Below are 22967 nucleotides of genomic sequence, written 5' to 3' on the forward strand. Positions count from 1 at the left end.
TCTACAAAAGAGAAATTGAGTTTTGAGAGAAAAGTATTTTAACAATATTTATTATTAATATTAAAAGCATTAACTTTGTGGTCAAACATTTCAAACACACACGGTAAGTGGTTATTTACAAATATTTATTAACAATTTTTGTTTATTTATTTATTTATGTGCACAAGTGGTTGGTAAAATATATAAAAATTATTGCAAAAAAATATAAATCTAACACGGCACCAATTTTGTACCCAGCACAATATATTTTTTATTTATTTTTATTATTATTATTTTTTTTTTTTTTGCACCACAACAGGCCAGGAGGCTCAATTGCAGTGGTGAATTACATTACAGAACAACCAGGCTTGAGAAAAATCACAATTAAATTTTTTTTGTGTTCTCAACGGGAATCGAACCCGGAACCTTCCGTGAGTGAGTCAAGCGTCTTGACCACTACACCACGGAGGCCGCCATATTACATAATATAAATTTCTAACAGACAACAAGATGTAATGAGAACATGTTTGTGTGATTGTTTTGTGAGTTTGGAGAATGGTGTGTGGTATGTGGAGTGTGGTACGTGGAATGTAGTATGTGGAATGTGGTGTGTATGTTATATGAGTAGTGCAGATAAAAAACGGCAAATTATTATTAATGCTTCCGTTTGTAGCAGAGAGCTGAGTCGTTGAATACGTCAAAACCGCACATCTTCTAACATTTTAATAACCATGGATGTTTTGTGCACAAAGAACCAGGAAAAAGAATTTTGGATGTAATATCAGCATGAGTTCACTTTTATATTATAAGTTAGTTCACTTTACCTGCAAATGAGTTCAATTGTATATGTTTATATTATATCTAATTTCCAGGCAAACAAATAAGAATAATAATCTTGTAATAACAGAAGTCCGAGAGATAGATCGTGGGACATACAGCTGTGTTGCGACTAATCCCGTAGGATCACTACAAAGAAATTTCACCGTCAACGTTTTAGGTAAACACACTTTTTTTCTTTTCTTTCATACCTCACTTGAGATGCAATGTAACAAGCATAAAAACTTGGCTTAGCTTGGAGACTGCAACCTAAGTTAGATTATTGACATTACTATTATAAATACCTCCCTCCATTGATTCCAGCAAAAGGAAATACAGTATTGTTTTTGATTATTTTATTTATTCATTTTTATCATTTGTGAGGCTTTTACATAAAAGTTATACAGGCGGCCAGACACTCGAGATAGATCACCCTTAGGCATGTAAAATAGAGGTAAATCATATTCAGTAAATTGTTTACTGTTTTAAAGGTATTAATTTTTTCTTTATATTATGTTTATAACTTATAAACCCTCATTTTTGTAAATGTATAATACCTCAAGAGCGCTTTACAGAAGTGAAGTTTAAGTAAAAAAAAATCACTATTTTTATTTTATTTTTTATTATTTATTGGTTGAGGCAACCCATCCTAACAAGGATGATTTGTGCCACATGGCTATGTAGTTCGGTTTAAATGTAAAAAAAAAGTAAAAATATTTTAGTTTAAAAATTTATATAATTTAAAACAATGAATTTGGACAAGTGCTACTTCTGGGGATTAAACTGAAAAGACATCAAAGGATATGTACCAAACAACGCGTGGTCTATGTTTCTTTGAATCCCTTAAAATATGTATGTGTATATTTATGTTTTTCCTTTTTAAAAAATGTTATTATTATTTTATTTTATTTTTACATCTGAGCATGTTTTTCATTCTTTATTTTAATTCTTAACTTTTAATTACTTTCACAAATTTTCTTCATTTTTTTACTTTAATTTTAATTTTTAAACAACTTCTATTTATGTTTTTTTTTCTTCTCTTTTTTGTACTTTAATTAATAACCTTACATATAATTACTTTATAATATGGAAACTTCGCTGGTCCATTAGATTTAAGTCTAACTTGTGTAAAATATAAAACTTTGTAACTGTGCTGTATGTTTCCTAAATAAAAAAATAAATAAAATAAAAGTTCTCATCAAGCTCACACTTACACCAAGAACTGCACTATTTTGATTTTTAAACAAATGTTTATTTACAAAACAGTGGCCAATCCTCAGTCTGATAATATTGGAGACAATTGTTTTAGATTTTTTTGTGTGTATTAAGTTATCTTAAACATCACTTCATTTTCACAGTTTCACACTTCTGCTGGGAGAGCATTCTATGCCATAGGACCTGCGATCGCAATTTTTCACTGAATTTACTGCGCTGTTTGCATACAGGTATAATAACTTTTGCAATGATTTCCTCTTTGCAGTAAGACCTACAATATTGAACGAGACTTCTGACCCCGTATTACAGACAGTAGAAGGACAGTTGGTGGTTTTACCTTGCTCTGTGTATGCAGTCCCTACCCCGCAAGTTACCTGGATGTTCAACAAAGAACTTATCATACCATCCGATCGAATGCAAATGGATTCAGACAACACATTGAGGTATTTAAAACAGATATTATTAAGCTATAGACCCGGGCACAGTGCTTTGATCAAATTAAAGGAGATATGAATTATCCTAGACATGTGTTTTCGATTCAATGACTATAAATCTTTAAAAAATCAAGTAAAGATTAGTCAGCCTCACGGTTAAGTAGTTAGTGTAATTTTCTATCATGCCTGAGGTCCTGGGTTCGATTCTCGGTAAAACTAATTGGTTTTCTCATGGTTTTCACTGCATTTTATTTATTTATGCTTTATTAAGTTAGTTCATAACATCTTAAGAACTAATATAATATTTTAATAACATTACAACTTTTTTATCAGAATTTCTCCAAAACATATTTTTTCAAATTAATTTTAAATATTTAAATCTTTTCAATCTCCTTTATTTCTTCAGGTAACTCATTGTACAGCTTCAATCCCTTGTACAATGAGTTTTGAGATTCTGTTTTTCTCCTCATTTTTTTTATGGTCACCGGACCAACGGCTGAAGTGTAAGACTGATCATTTTACCTTCCTGTATATTACAGATGCTTTAACAATGTTTGAGTATGTCCAAATGCTTGCAGACTGGCTGGATTTCCTCCCTAGGGAGTTATTCATATTTAAATTTATTTCAACAGAAAGAAATAAATTTAAATTACAGATGCTCTTTGTTTGATACGCTGCGATTGGAGTGTCAATGCAGTGGAATGTTGATGAATATTAATAAATTGTTAAATTTTCAGATTTGTGGCAAATTTAACAGACTCGGGAGTATACAAATGTGAAGCAATAAATAAGGCAGGAAATTCAAGTCAGGACTATCTTGTGTTAGTTTTTGGTATGATAATTAATTCAAATTACTAGAAGTACGGAGTTGTTTGCAACTACGAGTACATATGTACGTAGGTACTAACTGTGCACGACACTCTCCGATTCCGCGTTTACATTCCTTAGCCAACAAATTTACTTATGATATAGACATTTTAATTCGACAATTATCCATTTTAAAACGTTCTTAAATGCACTGTTTGAAACTAATTATTAATGTCGTAATAAAACTTTCTTTTTCATACAATTTTTTCTCTGTTTTTGATGTGTATTATTATTTATTATTATCTTTTTCTGAAATTAATGTATCAAATATTTTTGTGTACCAGATATTATGTTACTATCTTATATATACTTACTGTAAACTAATTTTTATTTTTGTTTTTAACAATAATTTGTTAATACCATTTTTTTTATACATATGTAAATGTATGTATTTTTTTCTTTAAATTCTTTACAAGTTATTTACAATTTGCTTTTTAATTCAATTACTTTTCTTATATCCATATATATTTTTTTCCTTTTTACTATGTAAAGTTTCACTTTTATTTTGAATAGCAGTATGCTTTTTATTGTTTCTACATGTATACAAAAAAGCATTGTTTATCTTTTAAATTATTACTTCTATGTTTGTACTTACCTGTATATTTTTTATAAATGCCCCTTGGGCGTAATGTAAAATTAAATAAAAATAAAATAAAATAAATAAAATTAAATTGTATAAGTATATTTTGAGGTGTTTGTGATATCGATGGCAGCTATTTAAACTATTGTATGTTAAATAATTTTTCAGGACAAATAATCAAAGATGTTTAAAAGTGTTCCTAAATCCTAAATTTGGATGAAATGACTTAAAATTACAACAAAAGTCATTTTACTTGTCTAGAATCAGTTCTCCAATTGTGATAATTTCAACGTACAATCTTTTACATAGCTGCCATCTTGATAAACCATTGCATTAACTGTCCCGTATTACTGAATAGAAAGAAAGAAGAACTATTCAAATGAAAACACCTCGATTATTATTTTTTTTACCTTTTACTTTGTTTTATTTAAATTGTAAATTTTGTGACCACTTAAACCACGCCCCTGTGTATAATAAATACTTAACGCGTTATCTATTCGGGATGTTTAGGTATCACTCAAAAATACATTTCCCATTCGGGATGCTTCGGAATCCACTTGAAGTGACTTTCTAAATAGCAGACTTGTTAGATGAAGATACCTGACGCGTTACCCACCCCATTAAAAATCAAAACACACCAATTCTTTTATAAGACCTTATGACCTAGCCGTGATACTATTGGGTGTTAACATTTTTGTCGTTTTTTTCCGAATGAAGAGAATACAAGGACACAACAAAAAAAAGTTCAACAAATTAGTCGATAATTCATAGCATCTTCATTGTATACTGCGCAAATATTGCGAGCTGCTTTGTAGAGCGGGAAATTTCCTTTCAAATTATGTATAACTTTTACCATTTTGTTTTACTTTTGGCGCTCATTTTTAAATTTGTAAAAAACGGACACAACTTATCTTAACATCTAATGCAATGAAAACAATAATGTTTATGTTGGATGACGTTAGCAGGCGCTACTAAGGGGTGGTTTTGTAGCATTACAAAATTGAATAGTGCTAATTAAGAGAGACATAAATTAACAAGCGCTCGAGTGATTCGGAAACATCCTGAATGGATAACACATTCCCTACTCGCAAATGTTCTCCATCTCTGTTAGAACTTCTGCCAACATTATTTAAATATGTTTTTGTTTCATATTTTAGTTCCCCCATACATCTACCCTCCTGGAAATGAAGTGGTCAAGTCAACCAACGGATCTTACATCGTACTGGACTGCCACGCTATCGGTTTCCAGAACCAAATATTCTTTGGACCAAAGATGGGAAGTCAATCGACAATTCCAGCGACATCGTGTAAGAAATATTTTCTAAGCTGGGCCCAGATTGCAACGCCAACATTAACAGAGTTATCTTCTATGATTTAAAAAAAAAACATATTTGTTGATATGCTTTCAAAGTAAACCAAAATTTAAACAAATGTTTTGTATAACGTCGACCAATCAATACATAGGCGCTGAGCGCGAGTAAAATATTATTCAAAAAATTTGTGACACGAAAACGTATCCATAGTCACTGAGTCATGTGGTATGTAATTTTTTTTGTGTTTATCAGCATTAGTGGATTATTTGGTGGATCCCAATCAGACTCTTTTAATTACTAACAATCTCGATCCATTTATTTCTCTTCATATTTTTAAGTTTCTACGTTTTTAACATTTGCATTATCAAAAAAAATAATTTTTGTAACTTGTGGACAGTTACAAAGGATTATTGGCTCAGTTATATTTTGTTTTGCACATGTGTCTTTGTGAATTTGCTAGTAATTTGTTATTGTTTCAAAAAATAAATTTGAACTCAGAAATTATTGCAAATTGTTTCAGCTTATTTTTGCTTTCATTCACCTCAAGTCAGCTTAACTAACACTTCATGTTTTTTTAGATTAAATGACTCTGGCCGTCTGAATATCACCCGAGTAACAAGAAATAATTCTGGAACATTCATTTGCTCAGCTGAAAATTACGCAGGATTCTCTGAGAAGATTTTCTATGTAGTACTCAATGGTAAGTTTTGAAAAATTAAATCACCACCAAATTAGTAAAATTTCCTTGCTGAAAATGGCTGCTGCCCAAAATGTATGGGATAGAATAAAAAAATCTCCAAAAGCTAAGACTCTTAAGCGATGAATAAGGGATAAAAGAAATATAATATGTTAGTGTGCTACTTATCGGGTCCAAACTTCAGACCTTGCCATTCCAATGTGTTCCGTTCTCAAATCATTCTCTTCACAAGTTAGCTGCATTTGTGGACACTGCAGTAGGTGAAAATCTTCCTGCACCTCTCCATAATTGCAGCTCGTGTCATCTTTCTCCAGAAAACCCCACCTCTGTTGATCGCATTTGCATCTAGTCACCCCTACCCGTAGTCTGTTGAGAACTTTCCACACAGGGAAGTCCAAACTGTGGGGGGTGTTTGTGCTTTCGGATGGCATTATCCAGAGCCTACCGCCGAGTTCCTCTCGCTGTAGATTCTCTGGGTTTTTCTGAATTTGAGGAAACTCCTTTTCGATCCCAGTCTCGGAGTCTAGGGTCATGGATCTGTTTGTGGCTGCTACATTTCTTCTGCTGTTGGGTGGAGGGATTCCTATTAAAGGGTAAAGTTTGTGCACCGGTGTGGGCTTAAGGCAGCTGGACACCAGTCGCGCCATATCATTTATAGCAATATCCACTTATTAACTCGTACAAGCGTACTCTGCAGCAGAGACATACAAACCCACGGCAGAAGTGTGGAGTACATGTGGAGATGCTGCTTAAGATGAACCAGTGAGCTTTCGAAATATATTATTCCTGGCGGAGACTTTCTGTTTAGCAATGTTGCTTATAAGGAAGCGTCCTATCAGTGTCAGTCCTTTAGTGTTTCACCCAGATATTTGGGTGTTTGGCAGTCGATTCTCTCTCCCTTCTGCGTGACCTTTTGATTATCATGATAGCCAATGATGGCGGTTTATAAAAATAGTGAATAGTAAATTAATATAATGTGTATTTTGTTTTTTAAGTATTATAAAGAAATACTTGCCTTCTTATGATTTAAGCTCGTATCACATGTGTCCGCCGCTGCTTCGCTGGACGATGCGTATCTGAGAGGTCCAAGATTCGACCCTAGAAATCGGGTTCGGTATCATTGATAGCATTGTTTATATTGACTTTTAAGGGATCAAACGTCTGCGGCTTATTTGCATAGACCAGTGATTTAACATAGCCTCACAAGAAAAAGTCTAATGGCCTTAAATAACACAATCTCGGTTTGCCAGTTAATGTTGCCGAAACGCGAGATAACCATGCCGCAAAAGATGCATTGTTGCATGCCCTGTATTGTGGGTCAAATCTTACACAATATCTTGTACAGTTCTTGTTAGATGTTGATCCAAGTAAGCTTTAGTTTTGTTTTTTGTCTGATTCAAATCAAGTCCCAAGGTTCGCACCCCGCTCTATCACAAATTGGTTCCCATTTTCTAATAGTGAGTTATTTACAACTCGTTGAAAATGGCCTCCGAAATTGAAATCTTTGGGTAAATCATAAGAATGAAGAATGAAAATTTGGCCATGTGAGATGTAGTCAGAGCGAAATCTAAAGGTTCTTAATACATTTTTAGAAGCTCCAAATATATTACCCAGTGAGTTACCGGCAAATGTGCAATTGTTAGCCGGTGAAGATGAGTTTAATATTCCTTGCCGAGGAAGTGGGAATCCTAAACCGTATATTACCTGGATGAAAGATGGCAAATACATAATAAATGGTAAATATCATTCTTTATTTTTACATTAAGGGCTCCATAAACAAATTTACTTTCGATGAAAGTATATTTACCAGTAAAGATAACTCTTAAGTAATGGCTAAAGGATAAATCCAGACCATTTATATCGATTAAAAAATTTAATATTTGATTCCGCGGAGCTATTGACACTTATCAATTTTGAAAAAAGTGCCCAGACTAATTAATGAATTTAAAATTTACGTGTCACTAAAGCACACCAGCCAATTACAATGTAAATTCTTCTTCGTGGTCTCAATCCTAAGGATTAGTTTGCAGCAAAGTCCTGCATCTCATCCTGCACCGCACTCTATTCTCTGCAGCCCCCTTCAGCTCAACATATGAGGCGCAGTCTAAGTCCTCGCACACTTGTTCCAAATACTCCCGCCAGGGGCGCCCTCTGTGATTTGTCCCCTCAGCTATTCCCTCTATGCAGGAGACCCTCATGGCGCGTAATGTGGCCGATCCATTGGGCTCGTCTCTCTGAGATGGTTTTAATTAGGTGCCTCCCTGCTTTGATTCTACTGAGAACCTCGTCATTAGTGATGTGGTTTCCCCTCCATATATTATTCTGTAGCACCACGTCTCAAAGGCCTCTTGTCTTTTTCTATCTTTTTCGGTAAGGCACCATGTCTCACAGCTGTACATCTGTGGGGTTCATAGTCCATTGATCGATAACACACAGACGTGCAACCATTTCACCTAAAATATAGATCGACGATCGATTCGATATTTAATGCAATACTATATATTTGCAAGTCTGGCGGCCTCCGTCGTGTAGTGGTCAAGACGCTTGACTCACGCACGGAAGGTTCCGGGTTCAATTCCCGGTGAGAACACAAAAATTAAAATGTGATTTTTCTCAAGCCTGGGTGCTCTGTGATGTAATTCACCACTGTAATTAGGCCTCCTGGCCTGTTGTAGTGCAAAAAAAAAAAAAATGTAAAAATGTAAGTCTAATGGTATTGCACATAATGACGAGAACAACATCCTGTAGTATATTAAAATCGTTCCAACCATGGAGATATGAAGAACAAAGGAACGTGGCCTATAAAGAGACAACAGGGCGTGGTAATGTCCAGTCAGCCCAACAAGTCAGTTCAACTCAGTCACATAGTTCCAGCATGCAGTCCAAGTGCAGTTACTTCAACACCTCATCGCTATTACAATTCGCCATGCAATAAATACACTTTCAACAGCAACTTCGTGTCTTTTGTCAATCTCTAACTGGGGTAGGAGCTCCAACCCTTAACAGTCTAATTCCTACACATCAATCTGTGTCGCTTAGCTCTTAAGTAGTTGTTTACTAAATATAATAATTTATGCGCTCCAAAATGTTGAGATTATAAATTTACCCATTTAAGATTCGCTCAGCATCTCTATGTTATTACACCAATTCATAAACAGGTTATACTTGTTGTGGGCTACGAGTATGAAAATTATAAACAAAATATTGCTTGTAGAGCAGTGTAAACTTTGAAGGGTTTTCTCAAACGACCCAGTGTATTAAACCAAAAACTCCTGCTTTTGAAAATGCTCTCTAATGTTGACTGCGTCCTGTGGTCTCTTTATATACCATGTTCCTTTGTAGTTCATTTCTTCATGGTAGGGACGATGTGAATGTACTGCAGAACGATGCTCCCGATTTTATGTGCAATACTGTTAGAGTTGCATTATATGTTGTACTGGATTCTATAGAAAATGATGACATTGCTTTCTTCGGTCATCGCACTATTTCAGGTGAAACGTTTTAGCACGTGTGTGTCATCGATTATCAGTAAAATTGTTATTGCTTCGTGTTCATTATTTTTTTATGTGTCTATGTAGGGCCACTGTAAATTGTCTTTAAACTTTAATTGCAAATTTTAAATGCGTCAAAAAAAAATGCAACTGAAAATATCTAAAGTTGTATAAATTCTAGATTTGCATACAAAGGTTCATTCGGACGGTACATTATCGTTGAGATTGGTTACCGAAGATTTGAGTGGAAAATATACTTGCCAAGCTGCCAATACCGAGGGCTCTATAGAAATTGACTACAACATTCAAGTAATCGGTATGTTTACATTTTTCAGTATTATATTATTATTTTGTACAACATAAGTATTACCTAGATAATATTGTGTTTTTCATTATGTAAATCTTCGCGTGCAATTGAAAGCGTGTCCTTTATCATAAAGTGTTATAAAGAAAACTGTATTTTTTATTTAAAACCTTGTATTTTTAGCTCCTCCAAGTTTGATTGATAGTGAGGAGCATAGCAAAACTATTACTGCTGTAGAACATTCTACCGCTAACCTAGAGTGCCCCCTGAAACACTCAACTGTGATGCCGACTATACAATGGTACAAGGTAAATCATTGGAGTTATTTACCACGTAATATTGTAATACCAGTATCAGGCATAGAAGAAACATTCACATTTTATCACTTCTTTACAATATTTTTAAATAATCCCACTTCGCCTGTTTATCTGAGAGAGCACTTGCAACCTCTATCACAACGTGGACGATCTCTTCGTTCTGGTAATGAGAGAACCCTTTTAATACCCTTAAATCGCTCTAATTTTCTTGCCTCTTCTTTTCTAGTTGTAACTGCTCGATTGTGGAATAATCTACCCACTAATGTTAGAGATGCCCTTTTTTTACATTTAAATCAAGATTGAAATGTTGCTATCTAAATATTTGAGTTTTTCCTTTCTCATTCTTCTTTCATTCCCATCTCTTCTCCTCTCTTCGTAGTATAGTGTGAATTTTTTTTTTTTAGTTAATTTTTGCTTATAATTTTGTATAAAATTTTAAGATTCGGTATAATTCCTTAGAATATGTCCTAGTACTAATAATTTTCTCAAACTGAACGGTTTGGGTAGGTAGGAAGAAATTGCCTTAAGCAATATGCCCGCCCTTATATGTATTTGTATATAAAGTGTTAAATAAATAAATAAATAATTGGTGGGGAAAACATTTTTTTTTGCGGGTGCAGGGGCAAAGCCCTACGGCTTCTTTATTAGTATAAGAGCGGAGTGGACTGTAATTTGACTGATTATACTAGCAGCGATGCGGTATGTGGTGTCAATTGTAGGTCACAATCTCTAACAAGGAAGATGGACTAGGAAGGTAAGACTCTTACCTGTTCCAGTCGTTTCTCGTTCCTTTCTGCATATCGAAGCGTTTGAGGAAGAATATTTGTTGAAAAAGGCAAGATTTATGAAAAGATAACCGTCTTACACACCTCTCATTTTACGCGATTATTTGGCCAAAAACAATTGTATCGGGTTGTGGTCCTGTGGCTAGTGTCTCGGACTCACGGACCAAAGGTCCCTGGTTCGAATCCCACTGTACCCCAACTTGATACCCATTTTCTAATAGTGAGTTATTTAAAATTCGTTGAAAATGGGTAAAATATTTGAGTAATTTATATGAACGCAAATATTTCTTTTTTAAAAAAATAAATAAAATGTAAAAGTCGTTGCCCATGCACCAAATTCACTTGATTTGTCTCCGTGTGACTTTTTCCTGTCCCCTAAACTCAAATTACCACTTTGCGGAAAGCATTTGAGGTAATAAAAAAAAAAATTGCAGAGGGAGCTGAAAGCCATTCCGAAATCGGCCTATGATTGGAAGAAACGTTTGCCCGTGTTGCCTCTAATGTGTTGCCTCTAATGGTGATTACTTTTAAGGGAATGAAATAAATATTGATGAATAATTGAGCTAAAGTAGTTTTTTTTTTTAATAAATTCGGGTCATATTTAAACATAAAGTATGCATTTCATAGATTTATTTCTCCATTTTTTATTTAATGTATTTTTTAGAATTCAGATTTGATCAAGGACAACGTAAACAAGACAGTTCTGAAGTTGGTGAATGTCACACGACACGATGCCTCAGAATACTCCTGCCTGGCCTCCAACGCTGGAGGGAAGGTATCCGCAACCTTCAAGCTCGTTGTGCAGTGGCCGCCCTCGTTCTCCGGAGGCAATAGTCCTGACCAGGAACACGTACATTTCATGGAAGGCGATCCGATGAAATTGGCATGCCATGTAGATGCCAATCCAGCGGCTGATGTAAGAACCGTATTTAAAAATCTATTAATTTATTTATAAAAATTCATATTTCAGTTCTACTGAACTGCTTATTTGCAGTTTGTCAATAAATAATTTTATATGTTTTTTTAACTATAACACACCCCACCCTTCTGCTCCCCGCACCCTGTAACCTAGTTGCAAGCAGTCATATTATTTACTTCCTATAATTCATTAAATAATATGCCGAGATCATCAAAAATAGTACACGGTGAAGTTAAAACAATCACTTACGCAGTTATACAATATTGTGACTGATCAACAGGTCCAATGGCTGAGAGATTTGGAAATGATCGGAGACATATCACCCATACTGAGAAGGAATTTTGTAAAAACACACCACGCTGGAGAGCATATGTGTGTTGCTTCCAATCCACATGGACAAATTACCAAGAAGTTTATTGTGCAGGTTTCAGGTAAGAAAGATAAATTATTTATTAACAAATATTTGCGTTCTTGTGTTTCAAATGTTTGAATTTTGAAACCACTTTTGACCAATCTGAAATAATCAAAATATTTTTTAAATGACACAGTGCTGTCTTCTAAAAGAGTGGAAACGGAAGACAGATCCTCGCTGTATCTTAAGTGAATTAAAAAATTAGGCGCCGAAAAGAGTCGTAGACATCATGGATCGTACAGCGTTCAAAATTGCAGTGGGCAGGACACTCGGGGAGACAATATGATGACAGGTGGACACCCAAAATAATAATGTGAAGACCATGGGCAAACAAAAGAGGTGTTGGAAGGCCAAAAGAGGTGTCACAAGTGTGACATCATTATTTACCCCGCAAAGATTAGTTCGTTCAATTATAATAATAATCGAAGCTATAAAACATGCATAAGAAATGTGTTAATTTTTTTTGAAGGTTTTATTTTTGTACATTTTAGAGAGGTCCATGCACAAATCTTTTTTGGGTGATCCCATGTAAGTTGGATTCGTTCCAACATTTCGGCTACCATTGCAAGAGCTATCTTCAGGGTAAACTGTATGTTTAGTAGAAAAAAATGTGTTTATGTACTAGTAGTTTGTACCGTGTCGCAGTCGGCAGTCGGCAGTCACATTCCGTGTCATTTTTGTTGTGTGTTGTGCCAGAAACCTGTGCTGTTTAGTTTAATTTAAGGCCGTCATCTTTGTTTATGTTATTTGGGTGTCTGTGTATTTCAATCGCCTCTTCTATTATTCGTGCTCTGTAATTTATGGGTTTATGCAAAATTTTTGGTTCAAAGGCGAAAAGATGTGTCTATAAAGTGTTCCGTTATTGCGGGTTTTACTTTTACATATATTTTTTCTACATAACACATACTTTACTCTGAAGATATCTCCTGCAATGGTAGCTGAAACATCGGAACAAAAAAATCTACGCACCTATTAAATTAATATTGGTTCATTTTGTTAATGAAATATTTCCAATAAAACCATTTTTCAAATCTGATTTCTGATAGCACCACACCTACTTATTGCGTGCTGACTACAAGAATTTAATATAACAATGCTAGAGTTACCTATGGTTAGACAAACAACTTTTTGTTAAGTTATATGTATGAGATTTTTTATTGTATTACTTTTTTATAAAAAATTATAAAAATTGTCATTGTATTTTGTAATATATGAGTGTGGTTTCAGCGCCTCCCAGAATCGAGGGTCTGGAGAACGTCAGTATGGAAGTGAGGCTGGGTCAGGCGGTCAGATTAGATTGTGCAGTTTCCGGGTATCCAAAACCGGATATCGACTGGACTGTCAAGTAAGCTAGCATTTTCCTATGCTATTTATATGTTTTACTGTAAATTGAGACCTTAATAATATCATCGGTATATTGATAAAATCCTCTAAAGGCATTGTTGCCTGTTTTGAGAAAAATCTTTTTGAATGTTTTGACTTAATTAATTTGATTAAATTGTAAATAGGACCCCTGTCATAGCACGTCTGTATTGTTTATGACTGGCAAAGTAAAGTACAGTTTGGGGACTATAGAACATAATTTTTTTATAAATGAGGTGAATCCAGTAAGTCAATTCCATTTGACGGATTCAAGAAAACAAGTACATATTCAGAAAAAAACTAATATTGTGAAAAGATCTACCGATCTCAAACTATTTTTCTACAAAACTCTTACCATCTTGTAGGCCTTGACATAAGCGACACACGCTTTTGTTTTCTCTCTTCATGACTGTGATGTCAACTGAGTAACAACATGTTCTTTTACCTCGTCATCATTATTGAACTTCCTACCACCGATGTTCGATTCCGAAATTCTAGTTTTTCATTGAGAAGTGATTTTGAAATTTGGGTAAATTTCACCGAGAGAATAGAAATTGTAAATTTTAAGTTTTCTATTTTTTTTTCAACTGCATGAACCAGTTTATCACCACCAACAATCAAATATGGACATTGTCGTGTATAGCCATCGTAACAAGATGATCAGTCTCACAGTTCTTATGGTCTAGGAAGACCATAAACACATTGATCTTCTTGAATGGAACCTCAGATACGGCACTAAGCAGATATCTGATAATGAAACCTTTATCTATTTCAGATATACGCCTGATTGGGATGTGATCGGAGACGGGAGAGTACTAAAGTCATTCAATGTGTCTAGACATTCAGAAGGGATGTATTCCTGTTTGGCTAAGAACAAGGCAGGGAATGCTACTAAGCAGTTCAACATCACCGTAGTGGAGTTACCAAGGACTCCGATAGTTAGAATCAATATTACAGGAATACATGATATCACTGAAGGCGTAGGAAATATTTCTTTGAAGGTAAAAACTAAGATCTATCATAATAAAATAATACTTAGTGTTGCAATGAATGTGGATCATTATTTTAGTGAGTTTGAGAGTTAAGGACCTGAGTTTGGAGAAGGAGATGTAAATACGAGAGCACTCGCCCTCCACCCAGTAGCCCGGCTCTCTAAAGACCTAGGCATGGACGTCAAGAATTGACTTACGGGGACCTGTCACAATAGATTTAGTATGCAGAAATTTTATACATTTTTCGAAATATAACCAAAGTTTTTGTAAGTGTAGGTTTTAATCATATAAATAAAAAGTATAATGCTATTAATCACACTTTTTAAAAGAATTCCAAAATAAGGCTTTGACGAGTGTTATTTAGCGACATAGAAAACGCTTTATCCTTTAATGTATGTAAAAGCACTTTTTATGGAATTGAGATATCGACTTCCTCCACCCATTTCAAGCAAGTATTCAAGACAACACAGAGGTAGGGGGTCATTCGGATTATAGAGGCGTTCGGATTAGCTGGGATTCGGACTTTCGAATCATCGCCATTGTTGAGATGTCTGTCTATATGAAATTCTAAGAGTGTCAAATACAGTATTTGCCCACAAATATTTGGACATACACAAAACACTGTCATGCTGCATCAGCATTCAACAGATAATTCATAATTAAACTAGATAATCCCATGTCACTGCATCTCATAGTGTCTAAAGTTTATCGAGAGTCTGAATTCAAATCTGTCAACTTATTTCCAGGCCGGTACAAATGTTTCCATTCTGTGCGTGTCCTCTGGCAATCCTCCCTCCTCTGTGATGTGGATAAGGAACGGGCTGGTGCTGAACGACTCCGAGGCCCTGAACTCTACGCAACTCGTCTTGGATAATCTCCACTCTCGCGATGCTGGGAAGTACACTTGCATGTCCAAAAATAGAATAGGATCCGAGGAAACGGACATTAACATCGATGTTCTAGGTGAGTTTTCAAAATACTTATTTAAAAACAATTGAAGATTTGACATTTGTAAAATGGGATGGCTTAATCGGATCAATTCTCGCATAGGTATAGGTAAACCAAATGCAGCATATTTCGATAATTTGTTACATGAAGGTAAGGTCATCAGTCCTACGCTTCAGGAATAGTGAAATATTGCAGTTACACAACCTTTAACATCAATATTTCACATCCACACTATTAGTAATCGATCCCTGGATCTTGGAAATGTTAGGGGAAGACGCAACCACTACACTACGAGGCGGACTTATCTCCTCTTGATTTCCTTATTCTGGATTTTTGCCTGAGAGTAGTCATCGAGTTGAAAGCAATTGACCGGGGTTCTGGTTCTATTTTACATGCAGAACTGTATTCTATGTAAATGAAAAAGAAAATATGGTGCTAGATATTTATTTTTATTTTTTAAAAGGAATAACCCACTGAGCCTCTATTTTAGAGGCTTGTCAGCAGGTGGGAAAGAAAGGATATGGAAGTAAGTTATGAATAATACACCACAACACCCAGACCAATTGAGAAAATATCTTTGATGGGTTTTTTCTTGCAACTGGCGGGAATCGAACTTGCGATGCCAGTTTCACAATTACCTGTTTAACCAACTGCGCCACGGCGCCTGTCAATTTTAATTAACCTAGCCGGACCGAAGGGGGGATTCAAATCCCTCATAGACCGATTTGGTCAATTTCACTTTATGTACATAAGCATTTGGCAAACTAACAAAAATGAATAAAATACACAAATGAGTAAAATATGTGTACGCGAAAACATGAATAAATTATTGCACAGTCACAAATACTTCCAACGTTTTATTCTCCTGATGCCATATACAAGTAGGCGCTGGGGTCGTTTGCCCCCCCCGTTCGGATCATGTGTAATTTTTGGATGCTTAGTGAGGGAAGAGTGAACAATTCTAGAACCTCTTTTCCCTCTTAAATTTTGACATGATAAATTTATGTAGAATGAAAAATTTCAGCCTATCCCGAAATTTTGGAAGACGGAAACTTCGAAATAATCCTCAGCAACAGCAACAAAACCAAAAACAAATGGAAGACTATCGAAATCCTGGAGAGACAGTCCATTAGGCTGAACTGCCGCTCGCAGGGAAACCCGGTCCCCGATGTGTACTGGTTTAAGGACAAGAACTACATGAGGTTCTATGACGCCAACGTCATGACGGAGGATCACGGCCAAGTGATGGTGATCAGAAAGGTTTCCAGAGAACACGGCGGGAACTATACTTGCGTGGCGAGAAACAACATAGGAGAGGATAAGATGAACTTTAAGGTTGACGTTTGGGGTAAGATGTTTAAAATTACGTAGGATTTATGCTTGAATGATGCACGGGAGTTCCTATTCAGTTGGAAATTGACAGATGAAAATGATGTTATGCCTCGATGTGTTTTTTACATGTTGAATAATATAGATTAGGCAATGGAGTGTGAGAATTACTGACTGAACTGAGTGTTTAACCGATAGAGTGATTGAGTACTTTTGTACTAATAAATTGTCCGTTGATATCCCTTTACTTTCTAGTGGGTAATGAGGAAGTTCATTAGCTACTAAAAAAAAAAAAGTTAACAGACTGTCAAAACTAAGTTAGAACTTGTGACATCACCGGTGGAGTAATTTCACAATTACAAAACTTTAAAAAATCATAGCGTTGATGATATATTACGATAATAATAAGATAAAGTACTTTTTTTTTTAAATGGCGTAGTTTTATAGTCTATTAACAAATAAAAAAATAAAATGGGAACAGTGAACTTTTTCATTAAAATTGCGATTTATAAAATTAAAAATTTGAAAGAGTAACCTCGTTTACCTCTACCTAATAGCCAGATTCTTTAAGAACCTGGGCATGGGGGAGGAATTTTATGTAGCAATAGAAATGAGAGTACTCGCTCTCCATTACAGACCTAGGCTTGGAGGGCGAGAATCAACTTTCAGGGGTCTGTCACAATAGATCTGCACAGATCGTAGTGACGCCAGGAGCTTATTTAATACTGACCTCCGTATTGAACAATAATAATGGATCGCAGAGAAAAATCTGTGCTATAATATTAATGAAAAAAGAGTTTAAAAGCTTTATATTTCTAGTGAGTCCATTTGTGGAGCAGCAGAAGGACGGAGGAATGATGTACGTGGCCAAGCGAGGAGAGAATGTTCAGCTCGAGTGTCCCATCACCAGCAACCCTAAACCAGTCATTAGATGGCTCAAGCACCCGTACTTTGATATCGTCAAAGATAAATTTCCTAACATTGAAATCAAAGATGCTAACAGCACTCTTGTAAGTCAATAAGCAAACAAATATTATTGTAACAGATGCGGTGGGTCACTTTTCTCTTAGAAATCGCACCACTACAAGCTATTATATCACCACAAGTGTAGGTGTCACCGCAGAATGCCCGGGCCGTATGTAGTGTAATAACAATACTAGGGAGGTTGTCGCTGTCTAGAGACCCCTTGCAGGCTCGTTAGTAGTAGAGGTCTCTATTCTATCTAAGAACTGTGATGAATAAATTTGAGTAGGTGCTTCGTCACATGGTTTTGCACGGGTAACATTCGCCGTTTCTCTATGGTGCAGTACAATCTGTCACAATACACTTTCTTTTTTTCCATGATTTGTCATGCAAAGCGGCCGGACTTGCCAATGCCGAGCAAATTTTATTAAATTTATTTTAAATGCTCTTCTGGAAATTTAAATTCATTGATAATTATTTTGATCTGTATTTATATTTTAAGCTTTATAAATATTTTCCTAAAGGTCATCCAGATGCACGAATGTTTTTCTTAGAGGTTATCTTTTAAAATAAACCTGATAATATATCTGTACCTCAGAGGCAGTCGGATGCAAATCCAGAATTTGATAAAATGACATTTCGATTTTTGTATCTAGTTTATGATCATGTCTATTGATTTTGAAGAAATGAAAGTCTTATAATGAATGAACCAATGTATTAAGATACTAAAAATACAAATTAACGCTATCAATAAGTAGAAATCATTTAGAGAAAAGTTTTTTTTTTTCTTTAGGCTTTTGTTGAACATTTGACGCTAGGATTTGCATCCGTCTGCCTCAGAGGTACAGATATATTCTTTTCACTATATCTTATGATATGCTTTGGTAAATAAAAATATTTGTATTAAGAAAAGCTTTTTATTTAAAGGTTCGTCTTGTGTGCAATTTCACATGTGGTCGGAGAGTATATTTTATTTAAGGGTGGTTTTGGTCTCTTGTTTTACTCGACTAATCTGGTTGGTGGATGAAGAAGCTCGGGTGGGTGCTTCGCCCCCTGAATTTCTCCACCACAATACTGAAATGCGAGATATAAGAGCACCCGCTCTCCACTCAGTAGCCCGGCTCTTTAAAGATCTATGCTCGGAGGGAGAGATAGATCTACTCAGGCCACAGTGACATCAGGAGCTTATTAAGAACAGACCCCCCCCATCTACAAGAATAAGAATTAAAAACTGCGCAAAAGTGTATTGTTGCTCCTGAAAACCTGTAAAGATATGCAATTTTATTACTTTAGTGTATATGACAATACGTAATTTCAGTTACTCCACAATGTGACCGTCGCTGACAACGGCAATTACTCCTGTATCGGCACTAACATGGTGGGGATGGTAGAGATGTTGTTTGTTTTCGAAGTGGTGGAAGCTCCGACCATTCTCGAGGAAGAACAAGATGAGAAGAAGAGTTACATGTTTCCCAATGGAACAGTGGTAGCTAAAATCAGAAGAGGCTTCCAGCTGTCTTGTAATGCCGTGGCTCACCCGGAACCGGAAATCACATGGTATAAGGTAATCGAGCGCATTGAGTTGTAAAGAAAAACATTTCACTAACTCGTATAACACTTTTTACAAATTATGAAGCTACAAAAAATCTGTTTATAATTTATTTGCATTATTCTAATCTCAATGATTTCTTGTGATTAATTGTGATTATATTGTGATTATTAATTGTAAAAATTATTAGTATATATTTTTTTTTATTGGTTAAGGCAACCCATCCTAACACGGATGATTTGTGCCATGTGGTGTGATTGAGACTACACATTGAGATCAGCTCTTTTGGCAGCTTATTCCAACCATCGACAACCCTATTGCTCAGGAAATGCTTCCGTGAATTTAGATTGAATCTCGTTTTCTCCAGCCTGAGACTGTGGCCTCGAAGACGAGCATCTTGTTTAAGCTTAAACGTGGGATCCAAATTTGGGCAGCTATAGTGACTGTTGAGTATCTTGTATGTCTCTATCAGGTCACCCCTTTCTCGCCGTTCCTGCAGCGTTGTGAGATCGAGAGTTTCCAGCCTCTCCACATATGGACGCCGTTTTAGGCTCGGCGACAACTTTGTAGCTCGTCTTTAGACTCTTTCCAAAAAGTTGATATCCTTAACAAAATATGGATTACATATCTGAAACCCGTATTCGAGAGTAGATCTGATATAGGTTTTGTATATTTTTAGTAGCATATTCGTATTGTTATAATTCAGTTAAAAAATTTATATCATTCAAAACAATGAATTTGGACAAGTTCAAAACTACTTCTGGGAATAAGACTGACAAGACATGAGATGAATTTAAGGAAAGGGGAAGGTTTTGTATAAAGGATATGCATATGTAAGATTGGTGTATAAAGGATATGCATCCCGAACAGGGCATCCAAACAATGCGTGGTCTATGCATTCCTCGTCAAGTCGGCAGGCACTCACACCGAGGACTGTCCACAATCTTGATTTTTTAAAAATATTTATTCACAATACAGTGGCCAATCCTCAGTCTGGAAATGATTCTTTTAGACAATTTGTAGACATGATACCAGGGACAGGGTGGGATGAAATTTTGTATATTTTTGTATCGAATTCCCTTGTTTGAATTTGAAGTTTGCCAAAACTAATTCCAACCAACAAAACTGTATTTTTTTAACTGACTGAGTTGATCGCAATTTGAATGTTGAAATTCATTTGAATGTTGAAATTCCATTTAGCAAGACCCCCTTCCCCACTTCATCAGCTATTTTATTTCCTGAGATTCCTCGGTGTGATAGAACCCAAGCAATCATTACCTCCCTTCCGCCGTGAGATTGAGGAGGTCGATAGAATGATAGATTCTTTGATAGAATGTAAATTTGGTTATCAGAGAATCTGGTCAGGTTCCTAGAGATCAATTGATTGGAGCTAAGGTAGTCAGAAAATATAATGACTTTTTGATGTACTAGATTTTCACACAATTATTAATAATGATGAAATATAATATAAAATTTTATAGTTAATTTATTACGAAATTGTTTGGTTCTGAAGTGTGCTGTCAGTTTTTTTATTAGCATAAACATATTTCAATAGGTAACTGACAACTTTAATTACTTTAGTAGTGCAAATGAAATAACACAAAATGAATAAATGTTCTATCACAAAACATCTTATATAAATGATTAAGTGTCACTTTCACGTGGAAAATATTGTCTTGTACCAGCTCCGTGAACAACTTCAACCGCGCTGAACGAATGCTGGGACAAATCGCAAATTTGGCCGCCGCTCAGACGGCGTTTATTGATGTTACACAGCATGTAAAGTGGCCACTTAAACCAGCCAATGACAGGTCATAAGCCCTGTTAATGTCTAGACTTCCATATTACCTTCTCAAAAATGTTTTCACTCTCTAATATAAATTTAGATCTCGATTTTATCCCATTTAATATTCTAATTAAAGATATAATATAGTAAATAATATTTTCAGGATGGTTTCCGTCTCTATAATTCCTATGGAGCTGACCCCCTTCACTTGTCCAGAGATGGGAGATACCTGAACGTTATGGACGCCAGTCTGGGCAGTGCCGGAAAGTATGTGTGCAAGGCTCAAAATAAGGTCGGGGATGTTCAAAAGGAATTCCTCGTTAAAGTTTTAGGTGAGCATCCTCGTCTAATTCGTTTTCTGATTAAGTATAATTAAGAGGATATGCGATAGGTATGAATTTTCTCTACAGACACGTATTTTATTGTCGACAGTTCCTGCAGAGTGGAGTACTTGGTCGCAGTGGAGCGATTGCAGCGCTCCGTGCGGCTCGGGACAGAGCACCAGACGAAGAGAGTGCCATTTCCACGGAGACCTGGAGGCAGTTACTGGATATTCCCACAGCGTCTTGCAAAATGACCAAACAGACTCTGTCAACACCACAGGTATTTGTCCTATCCACAAAATTGACCCTTGAAGGTGATTTATGACAGAAAAACCATTCAGATAAGCCCTGTTAATACGATAGTTTTGTTGGTTTGTTGACCTTTAGTGTTGTGCATATTATAAACAAAATACAGAGTTTTGGAAAAAAAATGAGTCAACTTAAAATATACAAGACCTATGTAAGACCTTTATCGAATTATGGATATCAAGCTTGGAGTCCCTATTTTACTAAATACATCGAGGTACTAGAAAAAGTCCAAAGATGTGCTGTGAAAATCCCCAGATTACTCAAAAGCATGCCTTACCACGGTAAATTAAAAGCACTAGGACTTACATCATTGTAAGAACGATGGAAGAGAGAGGACTTAATAAAAACTTATAAGATACTCAATAATTACTGTGACTGCCCCCTGCATGAGATGTATCAATTGAATCCCAACACAAATTTACGGGGTCATAACTGGAAGCTCTATCGTCCCCGATTCCTCCTCAATCCCAAGAAAAACTTCCTTTCCAGCAGAGTAGTTTCAGATTGAAATAAATTGCTAAGCCTAGGCTTCCATTCCATTTTGGTCAACCAGTTCAAAAACCGTTTGGATGCTTTTTTGAAGGAAGAAGAACTTGGACAAAAAGCTGTACACGAGATATAGGCGCATCAGCAAAGGCTGCCTGCCTATAACGAATAATAATAAAAACACAAACATTGTCAGAATACCAGAGTCTAGGATAAGATCAGACTCCCATTTTCGAAAAAATATAATTTTATAAAAAAATATTTAGGACTAATTATTTATATGTTTGGTAATAATCTAGTTAATATGTAATTCGTTCCGGGCTCAATTATCGTAACTAAACATTGTAATTTTGCCTTTGTGGTTTTTAAAAAACAAACTGTTTTGTCACAGTTTGTTTGAAATTTGTATAAATTAACTGTTTTTATTTTATTTTAGGAAAGACCCTCAATGAAGATAATTCAACGAAGGCTGATGACCAAAGATTGAGAGAGGCTAAATTGACAAATAAAAGTTCTTGGAAAGTTCCTGAAGATATGTTGGACAAGAGTGCGTGTAGGGGAAACCATACAGAATCCAGGGAGTGTTTCATTGTTCCGTGCAAGGTGAAGATGGCGTTGTAAAATAGCATAAGTTTGCAGTTGTGTCATTGTTATAGTGGAACAACGTGGCATTGTATTAGGTGTTAACATAAGTTGTGTCAGTTTTTTTTCAAATTTAAAAATTGGCACCAAAAGTAAAACAAAATGATTAAGGTTTTACGTCATTCGAAAGAAAATTTTCTTCTCTACAA

General features: G+C 35.5%; 1 protein-coding gene across 1 annotated transcript in view; it reads left to right on the forward strand.

Annotated features, from left to right (window-relative positions):
* The first annotated feature begins 449 nt into the window (after nucleotides 1–449).
* The window catches only part of LOC148280747 (hemicentin-1-like), a 39271-nt gene continuing 16753 nt past the window's right edge, over nucleotides 450–22967 (forward strand). Inside the window, 20 exon segments of the mRNA XM_088227871.1 lie at nucleotides 450–976; nucleotides 2276–2453; nucleotides 3182–3276; nucleotides 5049–5129; nucleotides 5132–5198; nucleotides 5783–5904; nucleotides 7494–7637; nucleotides 9574–9708; nucleotides 9880–10004; nucleotides 11463–11714; nucleotides 11998–12148; nucleotides 13357–13474; nucleotides 14267–14492; nucleotides 15230–15446; nucleotides 16456–16779; nucleotides 17580–17770; nucleotides 19042–19287; nucleotides 21222–21390; nucleotides 21491–21661; nucleotides 22613–22779. Coding sequence (XP_088083997.1) covers nucleotides 826–976; nucleotides 2276–2453; nucleotides 3182–3276; nucleotides 5049–5129; nucleotides 5132–5198; nucleotides 5783–5904; nucleotides 7494–7637; nucleotides 9574–9708; nucleotides 9880–10004; nucleotides 11463–11714; nucleotides 11998–12148; nucleotides 13357–13474; nucleotides 14267–14492; nucleotides 15230–15446; nucleotides 16456–16779; nucleotides 17580–17770; nucleotides 19042–19287; nucleotides 21222–21390; nucleotides 21491–21661; nucleotides 22613–22779 — 3330 coding nt within the window. The 5' untranslated portion in view covers nucleotides 450–825.

The sequence above is a fragment of the Micrasema longulum genome, unplaced genomic scaffold, assembly GCF_059751315.1.
Source record: "Micrasema longulum isolate JH-2025_06_02 unplaced genomic scaffold, ASM5975131v1 h1tg000547l, whole genome shotgun sequence".
Taxonomy (NCBI): Eukaryota; Metazoa; Arthropoda; class Insecta; order Trichoptera; family Brachycentridae; genus Micrasema; species Micrasema longulum.